The 21,687-nt window shown below is 47.3% G+C and overlaps 1 protein-coding gene and 1 long non-coding RNA gene across 3 annotated transcripts in view; one reads left to right on the plus strand and one right to left on the minus strand.

Moving 5' to 3' along the window:
* LOC310671182 overlaps positions 1–21,687 on the minus strand; it is a 361,314-nt gene that overhangs the window by 266,457 nt on the left and 73,170 nt on the right. The window lies entirely within an intron of this gene.
* LOC310670710 (SRSF protein kinase 3-like) lies at positions 315–21,127 on the plus strand. Of its 2 annotated transcripts, none has more exons than XM_083426405.1 (12): positions 315–775; positions 3,477–3,583; positions 4,664–4,772; positions 5,667–5,754; positions 6,371–6,457; positions 7,964–8,071; positions 10,806–10,959; positions 12,007–12,092; positions 14,959–15,066; positions 16,566–16,635; positions 16,732–16,824; positions 18,732–21,127. In XM_083426405.1, the coding sequence occupies exons 2-12, from the start codon at positions 3,538–3,540 to the stop codon at positions 18,914–18,916; spliced, it is 1,134 nt and encodes a 377-aa protein (XP_083282531.1). In that variant the 5' UTR covers positions 315–775; positions 3,477–3,537; the 3' UTR covers positions 18,917–21,127. The 2 variants fall into 2 exon arrangements, with proteins under 2 accessions (XP_083282531.1, XP_083282530.1); XM_083426404.1 differs by having other exon boundaries at positions 316–775; positions 10,797–10,959.

Consider the following 21,687-nt stretch of genomic DNA (forward strand, 5'->3'; position numbering starts at 1 on the left):
CTCCTCTCTGCCCAGAACATTGGAGGCTATACACCACACCTCCTCAACAGTATTTATAGGAACTCAAACACTGAGATCCTGCTCTGTTCCAGTAACAAGAAGCCGAAAGCACCAGCCTGAAGATGACGAGTGAGACCTCGTCGAAACGTCGCCTAGACACCCCAACTTTTACACGGGAAGACACCCGAGGACACCAAAACCTGCATATATATATATATATATATATATATATATATAAAAGAATGATTGGTATGCTTATTAACACACAGCCCTCTGCCTGCCTTTCTGAGTTAAACGGCACTTACTCTTCTAGGTATAGGTTTGCACTTTGCACAATGCAAAAGTTTGCATTTCCATCTCTGCAATCGTTCACTGCTGATCTATAAATATACACCCTGGAGATTCCGGGTTTTGCTGGGCAGAGATGGAGCCAGGAAAGTATTGGAGAGCATAGCAGGAAGCTATTCCAACAGGTGTAGGGTTGAAAAGGGATGGTAAAATGAGACCCTCCCAGCTGTCTCGGGGCCCGTGAACCGTTTCGAAGCACCGTGTGTTTCCACAGACTTCAGTGCGATCCAATCCCGACCCTCTATCCTCACCACAGCTATGCTGGGGGACTTGGGACGCCCGCCTCCTTTCCAGCAACAGGGACTAAAAAGGGAAGCACTGGGAGCTGGTTGGTTGAGTGTCCCCAGAGCTCAGAAGCCTGCAAGCTGCCTTTCCCCAGGCGAGTCTGGACCGATCTGGGCTGCTTAAGTCCTGAGCCGCAACGAAGGTAAGTTTCATGCATTTTTAGGTAGGGATTGTATACGCAAGTCACTGTTGTTTGGCTCTGTAATTTTGCGAAGGGCACAGAAAGTAGGGGGCAGGAAGTCCTGTGAGTGTCCCAGCTTGGGCACTGCTCTTGATCTCCAGACTCTTACATTGCTAGACCAATGAATTTTTTAGATTGAATCATAGAGTTGGAAGGGACCCTGAAGGTCATCTAGTCCAACCCCCGGGATGCAGGAATCTCAGCTAAAGCATGCATGACGGCCATCCAACTGCTGCTTAAAAACCTCCAAGGAAGGAGAGTCCACAGACCTTCCACTGTCGAACAGCTCTTACTGTCAGAAAGTTCTTCCTGATGTTTGAATACAGTGGTACCTCAGGTTACAAATGCTTCAGGTTACATACGCTTCAGGTTACAGACTCCACTAACCCAGAAATAGTGCTTCAGGTTAAGAACTTTGCTTCAAGATGAGAACAGAAATCGTGCCCCAGTAGTGTGGTGGCAGCAGGAGGCCCCATTAGCTAAAGTGGTGCTTCAGGTTAAGAACAGTTTCAGGTTAAGAACGGACCTCAGGAACGAATTAAGTACTTAACCTGAGGCACCACTGTACTTGTCTTGAAAGAAAGGAGCTTCCACAAAGAAGCAGTGTTGTAAGGGTCAACACTTCCAACAGGCTGGTTTTTTGCTGTGAGGAAAAATGCCCACATGACCATTAATGGGCAAGCTTTTTAGTTCTGCAGAACTCTTCATCAGGCTAGATGGTAAGTAAAGCGGGAAAGGGGAGGAGAGGAGGAAGAAAGCGGGCTGGTGGTGTCGTCCGTTTTGTTCCTCACGAACACGAGGTTGATTTGATTGCTGTGCTACCGGACAGCCTGAACTGGAGTAATTCTAACATTCACCTTGGACCAGATCTGTGCTAACATTGCAACTGCTAAAAAGGGTTTTCTACATGACGGGACGCGCAGGACTCCATCCTCCCAAAGGCTCTTGAACTGTGCAACTTGAACGTGCGAAACCGTGAACGTGCGAGAACAGCCTCTCCTTTCTGCTCGCCTGGGGAAGGTGATCTGAGAACTCCCAGCACAAGGCCAGGCCAGCCTTTCAGCAGGGAAGCCTCTCTGGGCCTTTCCTTCCAATCCTCACTAATCCCATCTGAAAATCCAAGGAAGGGCAGCCAGGAAACTGAGCGCTCAGCCTGGCCTTGGTCCAGCTCAGTGGAGTGCGGAAAGCAGAACGGGCATAGCTGCCGTCGTTTTGAAACGCCCAGGCCCAGTGCAGCCCCCCTGAAATAATCTCTGCCATGACCGTATCAGAAATGCTAGGAATTCTCCTGCCAGGCCAACTCTCAGAATTCAAGGAAGCAGGAGCCCAGGAGGATTGGGAAGTCGTAGCAGCTGGGGAAGAGAGAGGGAAGAATGAGGCTCAGTACTAGGGGAACGCGGAGAGACGCTGCCAGTCAGTGCCGGTTGCAGCTCTGGGCTAGATGGGCCAATGGTATAAGGCGGCAGATACTCCCATCTCCTGCCTTCCTTCCACTTCCAGGTTCTGAACCAGCAAGGTCCTGCTCGGAGCCAACCGTATATTCCTCCTCCGCTTGTCCAATACAACCAGTATTTCTATTACGATTACCCAATAAGGTAAAGGGACCCCTGACCATTAGGTCCAGTCGAGACCGACTCTGGGGACCGACTCTACTTGCACTTTGATGTGCACTATTTATCTACTTACACTTTGATGTGCTTTCGAACTGCTAGGTGAGCAGGGACTTGCCGATCAGAAGGTCAACGGTTCGAATCCCCGCGACAGGGTGAGCTCCCGTTCCTTGGCCCCTGCTCCTGCCAACCTAGCAGTTCGAAAACATGCAAGTAGATAAATAGGTACCACTCCGGCAAGAAGGTAAACAGCGTTTCCGTGCGCTGCTCTGATTTGCCAGAAGCGGCTTAGTCATGCTGGCCACATGACCCGGGAGCTGTACACCGGCTCCCTTGGCCAATAAAGCGAGATGAGCGCCGCAACCCCAGAGTCGGCCATGACTGGACCTAATGGTCAGGGGTCCCTTTACCTTTACCTAAGGAGTCTCAAAGTGGCTAACAATCTCCTTTCCCTTCCTCCCCCACAATAAACACTCTGTGAGGTGAGTGAGGCTGAGAAAGTGTGACTAGCCCAAGGTCACCCAGCAGCTGCATGTGGAGGAGTGGGGAAGCGAACCCGGTTCCCCAGATTACGAGTCCATTGCTCCTAACCACTACACCACACTGGCTCTCTTCCCCAAATGCACTGTTTAATCAGATGAGCTGCAGCAACAACACAGGCCAAGTTAACTGTGTGGGTTCTTTCAGGCCTCTCCTAAACAGATCAAAACTGGCACGTACATTTCTCAAGACTGAACACATCTATCAACTTCATGTTTTCCTCATGCAATTGGTCCATATCTTTAAAGCAGGGACAGGGAATCTGTGGTGCTCCAGGTGTTCTTGGGCTCCAGTTCCCATCATCCCTGATCGTTGGCCTTGTTGGGAATCTGAGTCCTACGACTTCTGCAGATTCCCCCTCTCTGTGCTGTAGAACTGCAGAATTCCTCTGAATTATTCTCACCTGACAAAAGTGGTCTTTGCAGTGATGGCTTAAGGCAGAGTTCTGTTCAGTTAGCTTGCAGCTTGAGGAGTAACAGTTGACTGCGGAATAAAAATGTTTCTGCCCTTAGATGTGAAGCCTCCTCAACCCCGGAGAATTCTGAGCATCCTTGAGAGAGCTGCACACCCGCTATGGATGGGTGTGAGTGGCAGGAGGAGTCCTTGGCCTCCTGCGCAGGTGAGTTGGGTGGCAGGCACGCGTCTTGCACCAAGATGCCTCATTTAATTTCTTTATGACATTTAGCAACCCTCATAGACTGTGTGGAAGGGACCCCAATGGTTATCCAGTCCACCCCCCTGTGAACTGCAGCCGAAGAATGCAGGTTGGTCTCCTTTGGGGGTAGCTATCCTGTGGCCCTCCCAGATGTTGTATGACTCCAACCCCATCATCCCTGGCCAGGCTGGCTGTGGCTGACGGGAGAGGAAGTCCAGCAATAACAAGAGGGCCACAGGTGAGCCACTCCACAATGTCCAAATTGGCCTTCCCCAAGATGGACTGTCCACAGCTCCTATCAGTCCCAGACACATGACTGCACACCAGCTATTGCCATAGCTGCCAACTTTCAGATTTGAAAATAAGGGATCGGTAGCCTCAAAAATAAGGGATCAGCAGCCTCACCTGTCCCGGGGACAGTCTACGGGATATCTAACAATCCGGGATAGCAGCGGGAAACGGCGCTGGAATAAGGGAATTTCCCGCAAAAAAAGGGAGGGTTGACAGCTATGGCTATTGCTCCTAGCAGGGGGGAAAGAAGCTGGTCACAATTTTATAAAAACCAGCTTTTCTACCAGCAAAGGAGCCAGCATCACCAAACAGCTGTTGCAAGTTTTCTTCTTGATTTTTTTCCACCCCAAGTTGAACTATTAATTAAAGACTAAATCTGTTGCCAGAAAAGTAATTTTCCTTTGGCGCCATGCATATCTGGGCTGCTGCCCTATCGGCACCCTATTTTCTCTATTTGGGGGGGGGGGGGGAGGAATACAGAAATAGCTGTTTCTTTGTCTTTCAATAAATCATACCCTGCTTACTGGAATGGGAGAATACAGGTGTAATATATAAGATAGGGATGTTTTCACTAGATTGCATAGTCCACTCTATGAACAGAATTGCAGGGAATCTCTCAAATACTTACCATCAGAGGCTTCACACCTTCCACTGCTCAGCCTTGGAAGATTTATACTATTGGCGTGACCTGCAAAGCCTAAGTCTCTTGGTGTCTTTCATTAACGCCTGTTCATCCTCCCTCCCTTTGTGCAGAAGGTTACTATCCCGTGAGGAAAGGAGAGGTGTTCAATGGAAGGTACCATGTAGCGCAGAATCTTGGGTGTGGCTACTTCTCAACCGTCTGGCTTTGCCAAGACTTGGGGTGAGTAAACAAAAACGACCTGCTCCTAAGTGCAGAGGCCAGTCATGTGGTAGGAACATATTCTGTTCGCTGAGGAAGGACTGTGTTTTTTTTTCTTTTCTTTTTTTTTAAATAATATTTATTAAATGTTTAATAGTTACAAAAGGAAAAAGAAAATGAAAAAGAAAATAAAAAACAATAAAGAATTTAACAGACAATACATCAAAAATAAAAATAAAAAACAATGCCACAGAACAACAAGAAAAAACTAAAACATTTAAAAACACATCCAAATTTCATTTCTTTATCTTTCATATGCTTGTTTCCTCGACTTCCTCGCGCCTCCCTTTTTTGTATTCTAGTTCAAATTAGCTGGTCCAACAAATCCTTTCCCTCTTTCTCAATTTTTGTTCTATAATTTTATCCTAACACAGTTTAACTTTAAATTTTCCACTTTAACGCATTAACAATTAATTTTTGTATGATTCTTAATAACACTTCTGCTAAAACCATGTAACTTCATTCCAATATTCTTCTAACATTCATTAATTTTGCAATATTTCTGTAAATATACTTTAAATTTTTTCCAATCTTCTTCCATCGACTCTTCTCCCTGGTCTCGGATTCTGCCAGTCATTTCCGCCATTTCCATATAGTCCATCAGCTTCATTTGCCATTCTTCCCGGGTGGGGGAAGGGCTGTGTTTTCATCTGGCCTTTCCTCAAAGGAGCTCAGGGCAGCGAACACGACACCCCCCCTATCATTTACTCCTCACAACAACCTTGTAAAGTAAGCTGCTATATCGTGGGGGGTGGGGAGGTTTGAACCCATCTTTGAAACAGCTGGAAGAGGGCTGCAAAACAGTTCGGAGCCCAGAGATCTGTTCTCGCTCTCAACCTATGCATCTTCTTTCAGGAAGAAGAGGTGCGTGGCTGTCAAAGTGCCCAAGGGTGGGGAGGACTTTGCTGAGGCAGCCTTGGATGAAGTCATGCTCCTTCGCTGTGTAGGTAACAAACCGCCTACTTGGGGGACTGGTGGCCCATTAGGACTGGTAGGGTGTAAGGCAGGAGGCCAACAGTAGGTGGCGACAGAGCTGACGGCAGACAGAGCCAACCCGAACCAGTTTCATCCTCTCCCCTGCTGAGTGTTACAAGGGGCAACACTGAGACGAGAGAGAGGGAAGCTGTTAGCTGGTACCACCCTCTGGACTGATAAACTAAGAAGGCTGATAAGTAGGGGCTGGAATCGGACTGAGCTTGTTGGGACAAGTGCCCTGTTCACCCTCTTGGACCAGCCTCCACTGCAAATCACCTCTTTTCTTCGAAAGGCCCTGAAGGTTATGACCCTTGAGATGCATATTTTTAGGGCACACCTAAAAAAATATTGCCAGCTGTATTAAACTGTTTTTAACACTGTGTTTTTAATCATGGTAACCAGCCCTGGGAGCTCAAGATGAAAGGTGTATAATTAATAATAGTACTACTAATGATGCCATTCCTATGTTAATGGCCCATTTCAAACACAGTTGATACCTCCTCTAATCGAAAGCCACCTGGAGACTGTCGAAGGCCTCATAAAAGTAATTTGTGCACGTTTTTTATTAATTTATATTTCTGCAGGTGAACAGCAAGAGGAGGAAAGACCAAGGCAGCGACCGTGTCATCCACTTCCTGGACGATTTCAAAATGATTGGAGACAATGGCTTCCATATCCTTTGGTTGGTAGATAATGCACCACAAGGGCACAAAAAGCTGGACAGGGCATTGCTATTAAACAAAGTTGGACATTTCCACTGATATTGTACTAAGCTGCTGTCCTGACACACCCAGCTGTCCTTAACGGAATTCGCTATAATCATCATCATCATTACAGTCAAGCCTCGGTTTCCAAACGCCTCTGTTTTGGAACGCTTTGGCTCCCAAACGCCGAAAACCCAGAAGTAAGTGTTCCGGTTTTCAAACATTTTTAGGAAGCTGAACGTCCGACAGGGCTTCCGCTTTAGTACAGGAAGCTCCTGCAGCCAATAGGAAGCCGTGCCTCGGTTGTCAAACGTTTCGGAAGCCGAATAGCCTTCCGGAATAGATTACGTTCAACAGCTGAGGTTTGACTGTATTTTACTTTACTGTATATGCTGCCTATCTGACTGGGTTGCCTCAGTCACTCTGGGCGGCTTCCAACAAATTAAAAACATTAAGCACAGTGAAACATCAAACATTCAAATCTTCCCGAAACAGGGCTGCCTTCAGTTGTCTTCTAAAAGTCAGGTAGTTGTTTATTTCCTTGAGATCTGATGGGAGGGCGTTCCACAGGGCGGGCGCCACTACCGAAAAGGCCCTCTGCCTGGTTCCCTGTAACCTCATTTCTCACAGTGAGGGAACCGCCAGAAGGCCCTCAGAGCTGGACCTCAGTGTCCAGGCTGAATGATGGGGGTGGAGACGCTCCTTCTGGTATACTGAGCCGAAACCATTTAGGGCTTTAAAGGTCAGCACCAACACTTTGATTTGTGCTCAGAAACATACTGGGAGCCAATGAAGATCTTTTAGGACTAGTCTTATATTGTTCCTGGCAGCCGCTTCTGAATTAGTTGTAGTTTCCGAGTCAGCTTCGAAGGTAGCCCCACGTAGAGCGCATTGCGGTAGTCCAAGCGGGAGATAACTAGAGCATGCACCACTCTGGCGAGACAGTCTGCGGGCAGGTAGGGTCTCAGCCTGCGTACCAGGAGGAGCTGGTAGACAGCTGCCCTGGACATAGAATTGACCTGTGCCTCCATGGACAGCTGAGTCCAAAATGACTCCCAGGCTGCACACCTGGTCCTTCAGGGGCACAGATACCCCATTCAGGACCAGGGAGTCCCCCACACCTGCCTGCCCTCTGTCCACCCCAAAACAGTTCTTCTGTCTTGTCAGGATTCAACCTCAGTCTGCCATCCATCTTCTAACTGCCTCCAGACACTCACACAGGACCTTCACCGCCTTCACTGGTTCTGATTTAAAGGAGAGGTAGAGCTGGGTATCATCTGCATACTGGTGAACACCCAGCCCAAACCCCCTGATGATCTCTCCCAGTTAACTTTCCTTGTGGGACACAGTTCTCAGGAAGCTGTTTCTCACATCCTCCACTCCGTCTGCATGAGATTTTGGGGAGCTGCCACTGGAGTGAACCGAATTCCAGCAGTTTCCCAGTTACTGGATCCCTGACAATATCTCCTCCCACATGTGTGCTTAGTGTTTGAGCTGCTGGGGCCTTCTTTGCAGTCTCTGCTGAGCAGCCAAGGAGTCCAGGGCCTCCCACTACCCTTTGTGAAGAAAGCAACACAACAGGTAAGTAAGTACAGGGTTACATGGAGAGCTGAGCCCGGCAGTGTTAGGGCCGGCCAAGATGCACCAAGGCAGTTGCTGTGGGGATGTTTTTCAGGTGACAGTAGCAGCAAAGGATGCACTGGGTGGGGAACTCTTCGTGGCCCTGGCCTCACCAAAATCCACGCATGGTCAATATAAATTCATGCATCTTCCCATTCAGTTCAAGAAGGACACTGACAAACTGGAACATGTCCAGAGGAGGGCAACCAAAATGTCAAAGGCCTGGAAACGATGCCTTATGAGGAACGGCTAAGGGAGCTGGGCATGTTTAGCCTGGAGAAGAGGAGGTTAAGGGGTGATATGATAGCCATGTTCAAATATATAAAAGGATGTCACATAGAGGAGGGAGAAAGGTTGTTTTCTGCTGCTCCAGAGAAGCGGACACGGAGCAATGGATCCATACTACAAGAAAGAAGATTCCACCTAAACATTAGGAAGAACTTCCTGACAGTAAGAGCTGTTTGACAGTGGAATTTGCTGCCAAGGAGTGTGGTGGAGTCTCCTTCTTTGGAGGTCTTTAAGCAGAGGCTTGACAACCAAATGTCAGGAGTGCTCTGATGGTGTTTCCTGCTTGGCAGGGGGTTGGACTCGATGGCCCTTGTGGTCTCTTCCAACTCTATGATTCTATGATTCTATGATTCTAGATGTATGGGCAGCGTTGGCTAGTTTTCATTGGGATTGGTAGGGCGGAAGGCAGGGAGCCTGACAGCAGGTGGCGCCAGAGCCAACAACAGCTCCAGTCATAAAAAGGTAAAGGTAAAGGACCCCTGATAGTTATGTCCAGTCGCAGACGACTCGGGGGTTGTGGCGCTCGTCTCGTTTTACAGACTCAGGGAGCCAGCGTTTGTCCGCAGACAGTTTTTCCAGGTCATGTGGCCAGCATGCCTAAGCCGCTTCTGGCACAACGGAACACTAAAACCAGAGCAGCACACAGAAATGCCATTTACCTTCCCGTTGGAGTGGTACCTATTTATCTACTTGCACTTTTTGGTGTGTTTTCGAACTGCTATCCTCCCTGCTAAGTCATACAAGAGCAACACTGAAAATGAGGAAGGTGACAGGCAGCGTGGAGGGAAGGATGACACAGGTGGGACTATGACCCAAATGTCCCCATGGAGCAGCCTCCACGGATGCTGGGCGAGTTTCTCCCTTTGCATAAAACCCTGGAGGCCTGAAGAAGAGGCTGTTTGAGTCCCTGGCACATCCCCCTCCCATGTCATGTGCAACGTTGGTAAGCGACCCTGGCACCTAGGTGTTTCTGAGCATGTGCAGAATTGTTTTCTCCCGGAATAAGAGACTTAACAAGTCCAATCCGGCAGTCTCCCAGACTTCCTGCCAATCATAGGCAGTCAATCCTACACCCTCCTTTTCCTTCCTGAGGTGTGAGCACATCCAGTCCATGACAGATTTTTCTTAAGGCTAAGAACTACCCATACCGTAGCGGCAAATTCAGAAGTGCAGGGCCTCTTACCCCCTTCTAAGATTATACAATACAGTCATACCTCTTCTTACGTTTGCTTCAGGTTAAATCTTTTCAGGTTGCGTCCCACAGTGACCCGGAAGTACCAGAAAGGGTTACTTCTGGGTTTCGCCGCTCGCGCATGCACAGATGCTCAAAATGATGTTGCGTGCATGCACAGAAGTGGCGAATCGCGACCCGTCAGATGCACAGATGCAGGTTGCGTTCTGCTCATGTTGTGAACGGGGCTCTGGAACGGATCCTGTTCACAACCAGAGGTACCGCTGTAATCCTATAATTATACAATAATAATACTCAAGGATGCATTGCAACAACCAATGCAAATATCAAGGTGTTGCCTTTTAGCTACTTCTGTTTATTTTCTGTGCACATATATGGGCAACTGATTTGGATATATTCTTTTGGAGTGACTGGTGTTCTGTACATTACGGAGTTTGCACAGCATTCCCTTGAAACAGAAGCCCCTTGTGTTCCTTGTTGTTGTTTAGTTGTTTAGTCGTGTCCGACTCTTCGTGACCCCATGGACCAGAGAACGCCAGGCACTCCTGTCTTCCACTGCCTCCCACAGTTTAGTCAAACTCATGCTGGTAGCTTCGAGAACACTGTCCAACCATCTCGTCCTCCTCTGTCGTCCCCTTCTCCTTGTGCCCTCAATCTTTCCCAACATCAGGGTCTTTTCCAGGGAGTCTTCTCTTCTCATGAGGTGGCCAAAGTATTGGAGCCTCAGCTTCACGATCTGTCCTTCCAGTGAGCACTCAGGGCTGATTTCCTGAAGAATGGATAGGTTTGATCTTCTTGCAGTCCATGGGACTCTCAAGAGTCTCCTCCAGCACCATAATTCAAAAGCATCAATTCTTCGGCAATCAACCTTCTTTATGGTCCAGTTTTGGAGCATACAAAGCAACTCCACTCCATGTTCTTTCCACATGCCTTCTCCAGAGTGACCCCAGAAGCCGATCCTCCTTGGCTGACTCACCTTCCCTTTGACCCTGATGAGCCCCAGTCAGATTGGGCGGCTCTAGGCTGCTGGAGACAGGGACCCTGCTGCAGAAATAGATAGGGGTCTTCAATCTCCATACCCCCACGCCTCTGAGCCCCGCTCCCAACTCTGGAGTTTCTCCTTTATGCTCTTCAATACCGCAAAAATATCAAGCGCAGTACACATTGAGCGGCTTTGGGCCACTGATTGCCTCTGCTCTGCGGCAGGTTCTCCAGGGCTTGCATTTCTTGCACAAGGAGTGCCGCATCATCCATGCAGACATCAAACCGGAGAACATCCTGCTCTGCGTGGCGGAAGGGAGCCTGCAGGCGCTTCTCCACAAGATGGCTTTCCAGGAACACAGCGCAGGAGCCGAGCCCAAGAGGCCAGGTACGCCGCGCAGGAGAAAAGGCCGCAGAGTTTGTTTGGAAGGGGAGAGCACGTCCACCCAGGAACTCGGAGGAATCCCTCTTTGGGCACTTCAGGCCAGGGGTGGGGAACAATTTTTCTTAGATCAAGGGCTGCAGCCCCTTGTGGGTTAACTTCTGGAGCCGCATGCTGGCGATGGGCGGGGCTTAGGGTTGCCAACTCAGGAGACGGAGGTTAATTGGGAGAGGGTGGCAATGCCTGTGCCATACCCTCCCGAATTTCTCTAATGAAACTAGGGACACCCTATTCAATAATAATAATAATAATAATATCACTTATACAGTGGTACCTCGGGTTACATACGCTTCAGGTTACAGACTCCGCTAACCCAGAAATAGTGCCTCAGGTTAAGAACTTTGCTTCAGGATGAGAACAGAAATTGTGCTCCAGTGGCGTGGCAGCAGCGGGAGCCCCCTTAGCTAAAGTGGTGCTTCAGGTTAAGAACAGTTTCAGGTTAAGAATGGACCTCCGGAACAAATTAAGTACATAATCAGAGGTACCACTGTACCCTGTCCGTCTGAGTGGGTTGCCTTAGCCACTCTGGGCAGCTTCCAACCAATACAGAAACATAGCAAAACATTAAACATTTTAAAAAAACCTTCCTTGCCTTCTAAAGGTTGTATAGTTACTTATCTCTTTGGCTCGGGGGTCGCATGACTCCATACCCTCCAACGTTTCTCTGGCGAAAACAGGGACGTCCTAAGGAAAAGCAAGACTTTCTGGGATCAAATCAGAAACCGGGACGGCTTCTGTAAATCCGGGACTGTCTCTGGAAAATAGGGACACTTGGAGGGTCTGCTGTGCTATAATTTGCAGCAGACTCCTGCCAGGCTGAAGTTTGCAAGATACATTTACAGTCTTCTTTCGGAATTGGTTTCTGTCGGGATGAGATCTCACACTGCTGCTGTTGGATCAGGGCTGGTGTGAAGTACAGGTGCCATAAGGGATATATAACCTATGGTTTTCTATCACCTCCGGAGCTTATTTCCTTGTGCTTGTTCCATCCAGAGGAGGATGTGGCTGCTGTCCTGGATTGCTGCAACCTCATGAAACTGGGAGTGAAAATTGCGGACCTGGGAAGCGCATGCTGGACGGTGAGTCTATGACAGCACACCCACCCGTCCCTTTTCTGCCATCACTGCTTGTTAGTACATTGCTCTCCCTTGAAGTGCACCAGGAAGGCATCACCCCATGGCTGGCTAGTTCATCTTTTTGACAAGGCTGCCTGTTATGTACTGAGTTGAATAGGATCCAAACTGCAGCAGTCTGATTGGTCCTAGAACAATAGGATCCAAATTGCAGCAGTCTGATTGGTCCTAGAACAATAGGACTCAGAATGCAGCAGTCTGATTGGTCCTAGAACAATGCAGCAGTATGATTGGTTGGCAGGAACCACCCAATCATGCTCCAGATATAAGTGAATCCACAACCTGATTGGCTTACAGTAGAATTCCAGAATTAGCCAATCATGTGCAGCCCATTGTGTAAATAATGTATATAAAGCAGATACTTTGAGGGGACTTTCATTCATTCCTGCTCACCACTATGAGCTGAATAAAGAGCATGAAATCACTTTGCGACTCTGAGTATATTTCACTGCCACAGGTAGTAGGGATGGAGGGGAAATCCGTCAGTTCGCACTTAAAGGTGAAGACACCCAATTTGTACTTTCCGCAACAACGCTCAAACTGAAGCAGAGCCTTGCTTCAAAATTTGCGCTTCTCTGAATCTTGTGCAGTTTTCCAGCCAAGTCATGTCTGCCCCCGCCAAAAAAATGCATTTATTAGTGTCAAGCGTGCATAAAAGTTCATAATGTACAAAACTGCATTATATTTCAGGAAATTGCTTGCAAAAAAAATAATGTATATTGTGGAATAACTTCACAGAAATGTGTGTGTAGGAGAAATGCGTATAAAAATGCTGACGACTTTTTAATGAGGAGCTTCCTTTTTTTAAAAAAATCACAAATTACTATGGAAGCTGGAAAAAAATAACACATTTTTATTCAATCTTCAATTTAAAAAATCCAATTAAAATTGGAAAAATGAGAAACTAAAATTTGGCAGAGGCACCTGTCTCCTTGCCACAAGCCACAAGAACAAAACACAAGAGCTTTCTGCCCTAGGCTGTGCTGCAGGTGGTTTTGCCACTGGTCTGTTAAGCTGGGGAAAAGGCAGCAGTGAAGATCGGGACAGGTGTGAATATGTAATAAAAGCCCTGCTTGCTCTGTCTAAATACCCCTCCAGTCCAGTATTCCCTTTCCCCCAGTGGACTATCAGATGCCACCAAGTTGAGCAGGAAGGCAGTGTCATAGCTCAGTCAGTAGAGCATAAAACTCTTAATCTCAAGGCCGTGGGTTTGAGTCCCACATGGGGCCAAAGATTCCTACATCACAGGGGGTCAGACGAGATGGCCCCCAAGGTCCCTTCCAACCCCACAATTCTATTATTATGATTCTAAGCAGTGCTTTTTTTCTGGGGGACGCAGGGAGGGTACACATACCCCCCTAAACATTTTGTGAATCTAAGTTTGGCCTCATTGAGGGACAGTACAGTGGTACCTCGGGTTACAAACGCTTCAGGTTACAGACGCTTCAGGTTACAGACTCCGCTAACCCAGAAATAGTACCTCAGGTTAAGAACTTTGCTTCAGGGTGAGAACAGAAATCGTGCGGCGGCAGCAGGAGGCCCCATTAGCTAAAGTGGTGCTTCAGGTTAAGAACAGTTTCAGGTTAAGAATGGACCTCCGGAACGAATTAAGTTCTTAACCCGAGGTACCACTGTATTTCAATATGAGTAGGGAAATGAGAGTAAATCTAAACATTTTTTTAGAAGGAAAGCACTGATTCTAAGGCAAAAGACCTCTCCACCTGTTGTTGTTGTTGTTGTATATGGAGGTATACCTCCTCTGAGCAGTACAGTCCTAACCATGTCCTATTGACTGCAGTGGGGCTTACTCCCAGTTCTGCATCCTTAATAATAATAAAAATTCTCTTAAACCAAAAAGGCCCGGACACTTCCACTTTTCAAAGCCTCGCAGGGAAGATTCTTTGAGCCCCTGATAATTGCAGTTTCTCCCTTTGAATCTCCCATGGCCATGCTTGCAGGCCTTCCTTATGCGCCCGCTTGACTGCTTCGAGTGGCAGAAATGGCACTGCCGCAGCTGCCGCAGAATACCCGTTCCACATTTGTAAGAACCCATTTGCTTAGAGTGGCCCTTTGGAACTCCCTGCCTGTTGATAATCAAGCAGGCACCTTCACTGGATTATTTCCAGCACCTGCTAAAAACATTCTTGTTTTGGTGCTTAGAAAAGTTGGCGTGAATTTTAATCTGCTCTAGTATTTTAACGTGGGACGCGGGTGGCGCTGTGGGTTAAAGCCTCAGCACCTAGGGCTTGCCGATCAAAAGGTCGGCGGTTCAAATCCCCGCAGCGGGGTGCGCTCCCGTCGTTCGGTCCCAGCTTCTGCCCACCTAGCAGTTCGAAAGCACTCCGGGTGCAAGTAGATAAATAGGGACCGCTTACTAGCGGGAAGGTAAGCGGCGTTCCGTGTGCGGCTCTGGCTCGCCAGAGCAGCGATGTCACGCTGGCCACGTGACCTGGAAGTGTCTTCGGACAGCGCTGGCCCCCGGCCTCTTGAGTGAGATGGGTGCACAACCCTAGAGTCTGTCAAGACTGGCCTGTACGGGCAGGGGTACCTTTACCTTTAGTATTTTAACCTCTTGTGTGTTTTAACGCATTGCAATCCTTTCCTGGTCTTATGGTTTTATCTGCTTGTAAATCACTTTGAGGGTGGTTTTGTTTTTTGCTATCAAGCAGTGTTTAAATCTTATGAAACAAATAAAATAATCCTGCCCAGTGTTATTCCCTTAAGGATCTGCCGCTGTTTTACGCCGCCTGCCTACCCCAAAGTGCATTTGGGCCATCCACTCTCACTCAGCCCGTTGTCCCTTCTGTTCCAGTACAAGCCCTTTTCCAAGAAGATCCAGACCCAGCCCTACAGAGCCCTGGAGGTCCTCCTTGGATTAGATTACGGCACCCCAGCGGATATCTGGAGCACAGCGTGCCTGGTAAGGAATTGTTATGTACTGAAGTTCTCACCTTGGGCCAGCAGGGGGATACTGTAGATAGTTTTCACTCAGGTCCACGTATGCAAATAAGGGATCGAAAGTGACGGTCAGTGATTGGATAGTTTTAGAAAATTGTTACAGTTACGTTGTACTGGAGCTCTATATAAGCAGGCTGACTGAGCCCTTCAGTTCAGTTCTGTTCTGGCCTGTGAATAAACAAGAGCTGTTTGAAGAATTGCTGTTTCGTCTGATATGTTCACCCACAACTTAACAGGAATGTTCCTTCAGCAATGGCACTGCTGCTGCTTCTTCTTCTTCTTGCCTTTAGAATCCCAACCATCTATTCATATGCACTGATAGCCTTGGGGCTGCTCCCAATGCCCTTTTCGCTCAGCATTCACCCTAATCTGTTTGCACAAATCTTAAACAGTGTTTAAGATTATGTCCACCCTTTATTGAGCATTTGTTCCTGTTTGTTTCTGGAGTGGTTATATGGCAATGATCATCCTGCCTTCACCCCGATTTGCTTGCGGGGTGTTTACATGTCTTCCTGTTCACCGTTCATTCATCCCACATGTTGCAATGCATTTCTTAATCGTTCCGCAAGCTGCAAAAAAGCTGCGCGTTATCTGTGGATTTGTTGTGCCGAGGCGACGGAGCGCTTCAATCCACTTTAAATGTGCAACCCTAAATTTATGGCATGCGCTGGAATCCTTCCTGTAAAATAGTTTGGAGGCACCTTTGGGATTGAGCATAGCTGGATTTCACCCTAGACCCCTGCGTGTCTCACTCTTTTGTCTCTACTTGTTGTGAAAATGGTTCAGAAACATAAGATAAATATTTCAATATTTATAGTCATTCGGATCAAACTGCTAAGTGTATTGTAAAAACAAAAATATTTACAGTGGTACCTCGGGTTACATATGCTTCAGGTTACATACGCTTCAGGTTACAGGCTCCGCTAACCCAGAAATAGTGCTTCAGGTTAAGAACTTTGCTTCAGGATGAGAACAGAAATCGTGCTCTGGCGGCGTGGCGGCAGCAGGAGGCCCCATTAGCTAAAGTGGTGCTTCAGGTTAAGAACAGTTTCAGGTTAAGAACAGACCTCCGGAACGAATTAAGTACCGTATTTTGCGCTCTGTAAGACGCACCAGACCACAAGACGCACCTAGTTTTTGGAGGAGAAAAACAAGAAAAAAAATATTCTGAATCTCAGAAGCCAGAACAGCAAGAGGGATCGCTGCGCAGTGAAAGCAACAATCCCTCTTTCTTTTCTGGCTTCTGGGATAGCTGCACAGCCTGAGTTCAGTCCATAAGACGCACACACATTTCCCCTTACTTTTTAGGAGGGAAAAAGTGAGTCTTATAGAGCAAAAAATACGGTACTTAACCCGAGGTACCACTGTATTGACTATACGAATTGGCTCGCAGTGGACTTACTCGGGTTGTGTGTGTGTGTGTGTGTGTGTGTGTGTGTGTGTGTGTGTGTCATCCTGCAGGCATTTGAACTGGCCACTGGAGAGCGTCTCTTTGATCCCCAGGCTGGGCAGTATTTTTCCAGAGATGATGGTAGGTCAGAGTCCAACCTGTCTTCTTAAACTCCATTTGATAGGAGAAACCGGACAGTAAAGCATCTAACTTTGCTCCCCCCCCCCCCCATTTCAGATCACGTGGTTCGGATCATCGAACTCCTGGGCAGAATCCCACCTAAAGTTGCTTTGTTCTGGAAGCGGGCGACAACATTCTTCAACAGGCAAGGTGAGACTGCGGGAGTTGGAGATAAGAGCAGAGGTCCAGTGGGAGGAGTTGGTGGGGAGTCAAAAGGCCTGCTATTATTTCTTCAGGGAGCTTTTCAGAAATCTTCTCACCTTGAGTGCTGATTGAGCCAATCAGAGTGAAAAGGGGTAAGTCAGTCACAGAGGACCGGCTCCTTAGGGTCATTTTGGAAGAACGCGAAGGAGCAGTTATTTATCCTCCAAAGCAGGAATTTAGAAGCACTCAAAACACAAGGTGCTTCAATTTTCAAGTGAAAAAATGTGGAAGTTAACGTTAAGCACAGTGGAACTTCCAAGGAAAAAAACAACCTAAGTAACTCCGAAAGAAGTTACTGCAGCACTCCATATCATTTGCCCATGGATTACCGTATTTTTTGCTCTATAAGACTCACTTTTTCCTAGAAAGTAAGGGGAAATGTGTGTGCGTCTTATGGAGCGAATGCAGGCTGCGCAGCTATCACAGAAGCCAGAACAGCAAGAGGGATTGCTGCTTTCACTGCGCAGCGATCCCTCTTGCCGTTCTGGCTTCTGAGATTCAGAATATTTTTTTTCTTGTTTTCCTCCTCCAAAAACTAGGTGCGTCTTGTGGTCTGGTGCGTCTTATAGAGCAAAAAATACGGTATATTATTATTATTATCATTATTATGCACAGAAAATAGTAGATCTACCTGAAAGGCAACACATGGCGATCTGCAGTGACGTTTGCAATGCGTGCCTAATTTTAAGATGATTGTCTTATCCTTGAAGGTTGTATCATTTTAGAAGGGGTTGTGGCTGTGAGGGGGAGTGGCAGTGGCTGTCATGAAGGGACTTTTCGCTTCTGAATTTGGCCCTACGCTATTGCATAGGAAGCAGTGCAAATGCAGAGGATTGCCTTTGCACAGCCAGGCCTAAGTCTGGTGTGACATTCTGCGCTTGCCTTGTGCAATTGCAAAAGATAAGTTTGTAAAGGAAAAATGCAACAGCCTCGTCCACAGGTGCCATCTCCAGGGCACCCACAACACAGGAGTTCAATGCAACTTCCGGTTTCTTGCGAGGCCTTGGAGGCTGTGCTGCACCGCTGATGCAACATGACGTCATGGGAACCCATAATCTTGGCCCAAGTCAGTGTCCCTTTGTGGCGATCACACAGGGCCCCCGGACGTTTGACGGTCAATTGATCCCTGTGCCACCACTGTGATCGCCTCTTCGCTGCCACCAACCCGTTTCCCTTGGGCACACACGGAGTCCAGACCGTTGTTAACATTAACAAATAATCAAGTTTATTTTATAGGCATCAACAAGCTTATGGTTTCAGTTAATTTTTCTTGGCAGTTTCTTAATCTTAGTTTCTATACTGTCCTATTCGTTCCTAACAACTTCAAACTGATTATCCCAACTATCAACCTGACTCCACCTAACAGTTCCTCTCACTCTCTCACCACACAACTCGACCAACCCACAGACTTACCATATTTTTCGCCCTATAGGACGCACTTTTTCCCCTCCAAAAATGAAGGGGAAATGTGTGTGTGTCCTATGGGACAAACTTCCCGCCGGGCTCCCAAGGCTTGCGGATAGCAGCCTGTTCTGGGGGCTAGGAAATATTTTTTTTACCCCCCCCAAAAAAAAACTAGGTGTGCCCTATGGGCCGGTGCGCCCTATAGGGCGAAAAATATGGTATATGCTCCCTCTTCCTTTTCCAACTCCCAACTCTCAACTGACTTCCAAAAACACCCACTCTAACTCCTCCTATCAGTTTCCACTGGCCAATCACATCACACTCATTTTAACCCTTTCCTTATGACCCACCTAGGAGGCAAATGCCACCCCCTGCCCTTGTCCCCAGGAAGAATCTAACAGGTGTCCAGAACATGACTGCGGCTACTTTTTAGCTCTCTCCTTTGGCAGGTGCTCTCCTGAGGATGTCCTGGCTGTCTCCCTACGACCTCTACCATATCCTCACCGATAAATACAGCTGGCCCAAGCATCAGGCATCTTTGCTTACCAGTTTTCTCCTACCTATGCTGGAATATGCCCCAGAAAGGAGGGCAGCAGCTGACAAATGTCTTCAGCATCCTTGGCTCAATACCTAGCGCAGGCTTGGTCTGATCCTGCTGCTCTCTCCGCCAGGATGGTTTAGAAGTAGGGCATGCTCACAAAGGAATCTTAGGGGCAGACTAGGCATGGATTAAATTAAAGTGCATGGGTTTTTCTGTTAGTTAAGCAAGCAGGGGTCTGGCGGACAAGGGAACACCGGGGAGTACAGCTCTGGGATTTTTCTCGGAGTGGGAGTGATGACCTCATCTACAAGAGAGGCAGGGTAATTGACAGGCTCTCCTTGCTCTGGAAAGTGAATGAGGTGATAACGAGGCTTTCAAGTTTCACTAGAGAATAGAGGAAGTCAGAAGTTGAGAGCAGCTTATATAATAGATTGACACCTGCTTAAAACAACAAAAACAACTCCTTGGGGGTGTGGCTATCTAGGGGCTGTCACAATGAGCTACTGAACTTCAACAGCCCCGACCTCAAAGGAGCCTAAGCAGCCTGGGACCATACAGGGTGCAGAGGGGTAGTTCAACTATTTCACTCCCTGCCAAATCGAGCACAAAACAACTCTCCGAAGCTGCTATTTGCATCCCTTGGAATGCAAGTAGATCCTTTGGAGGGGCAAATTTAGCTGGGAGAGAGAATTTAATTCTTCCCACCCTCGCGAGTCCCAGATCTGCTTATGTAACCAAACACATGCACCTTAATTGTATTGATGAAGTCAACATCATGCTTAGTCTGGCTGCCCTTCGTCTTGGATGGATGAGGCTCTTGAAGCCCGTCTCGCAAGAGCAAATGGTCATGGTTTAACTCTGGATACGTCTCCTCTTAATCTACCTTGGCAAACCAGTTTTACAGGGTGAAGACATAAGACAAAAGACAGGTCCCTCCTCTGCCATGGGGTGAGCCTCCTGGCTTCACAATGGAAATGACAGGTGTCTATGCTTGGATATTGGCCACACGCATTTCAGGCAAGCTGCTCCCCTTAATTTCTCCACGGTTGCATTTATGCATTCGTGACTTTTGCTGCCGTGGTTTTAGAAGAGCAGATTTTTCTCTGGGGACTGGGATCCGGCTTCGGAGTGACATCATGGATGGGCAAGCCAATCAGCATCAGGTACAGGTTAGAAGACCTTCTGCTTCAAACTTGCAGATATATAGATATATATATCGCAGAACTGCAGCAGAGAGAGGAAGGAGACGCTTGTGAGGATGATTCCTAGGGTGGCCGCATATACATCACCCAAAAAGAGACGGCACAGATTTGCATTAAACTGGCATGTGCCAATTCATATGTATAGGTGCACATTTAGAAAATAATTATAATCATTTAAATAGAACTGCAATACAACTCCCTGGTAGAGAAAAAGACTGTGACCAGGTTACCTGTGTACCTGCTCAGTCTGTTACCTAGTTGGTGGAGAAACGCCAGGGCCTTTGCTCTCTTTTCTTATGGTTCTTTATCACTGAGCCAGACCTGGAATAGACAGACCTTCATTTAGAAGACTCCTTCAAATAGAGGATTGTCCCCTGTAAAGTAGGAGACACAGTTGCCACCAGAGTGCTTTGGAAACAGAGGTTTCTCTGCTTTCATCTGGGTTCACCCAGTCCTTTCTGCGCCCGATGATTTTGCAGGATTTTAAGCAGAACTCTTGAGAGTCTCGCACATTTCATACCTCATCCTGAGTTGGTTGGTGCGCCAATTCCACCCTCTTAATGTGAAATTGAGTGTCTAATAAGAACAAGCAGTAGTAACCTTTTCATGATGTTCCATCTATTTATCTAGATGAATGTTTCAGCCCATCCATTTTAAAATTCAAAAGCTGTTTTCCCCTCACCCACTTTTAAGAATTTTGTGAGCATCTGCACACCCATTCATCACCCCACCCCCTCCACTAGACACCTTTGTTGGTTTGTGACTTTTGAGGGATTTGTACCGCTTGATCTCACAGAGATGTCTTAAGGTCCCCCTACGCTACCTTTGATGTTGGCACACCTCATCGGCAAAATTATTGTTTGCCTGTGTTCGTAGGGGCCCATGTATAACTTGATTTTTCATTAAAATGCAATTTTAAAAATTTTAACAATTTTTTGAATTTTTTTTTTTAAATACCGCAACCACAATGAATGGCCTGCTAATCTGAAGAAGATGGAACTGTGTGTATTCGTGCAGGAAACAAGCAAAGAACAGAATGCAATCATACAGAAAAGATCATGACTGGTTTAAACAAAATAAAATTTAATGGAATTGTAGCAAAGGATGCATTGGTGTAAATATATGTAACTCTGGTTCCATACTTTCATTTTTTTCAAAATTGGCCAAAATTCTTAAACCGAACGGTTACATGCAGAAAACTCCTCATGGTGGAAAGTCAAGAGTCCTCCTTGTTGCTGCTGCTGCAGCAGCAAGTGGAATTGAGCCTAGGAAGCTGACTTCTACTGAGAACCATCTTGCCATCCAGCTCAGGGCTGTTGACACCAGTGTTCTTCAGCCTCATGTCTCCATATGTGGTTGGACTCCAACTCCCATCATTCCTGGTTAGTTTGGGAATGATGGGAGTTGTAGTCCTACAACATTTGGAGACATGAGGTTGAAGAACACTGGTCTACGCTACTAGACTCTCTCCAGGATCTGAGACATGAGTATTTCTTAGTATCTTCCTTGAAAAGCCAGGGATTCAACCTGAGAGCTTCTACATGAAAGGCAGATGCTCTGCCATTGAGCTACCACAGCCCCCTCCCTTCCCACCTCAACAATTCACCGTAGCTCCAAGCATAAGCACTTCTCTCTGCCCACAAACTCCATAATGGTGTCTCC

Source organism: Podarcis tiliguerta (assembly GCF_965153285.1).
Source record: "Podarcis tiliguerta genome assembly, chromosome: 2".
Taxonomy (NCBI): Eukaryota; Metazoa; Chordata; class Lepidosauria; order Squamata; family Lacertidae; genus Podarcis; species Podarcis tiliguerta.

Coding starts and splice junctions, on each gene's coding strand:
- LOC310670710 (XM_083426404.1), top strand. CDS start 3,538: ATGGATGGGTGTGAGTGGCAGGAGGAGTCCTTGGCCTCCTGCGCAG. Junction 6,458..7,963: donor TGATTGGAGACAATGGCTTC/CATATCCTTTGG, acceptor TATCTCCTCCCA/CATGTGTGCTTAGTGTTTGA. Junction 8,072..10,796: donor TGAAGAAAGCAACACAACAG/GTAAGTAAGTAC, acceptor GCTCTGCGGCAG/GTTCTCCAGGGCTTGCATTT.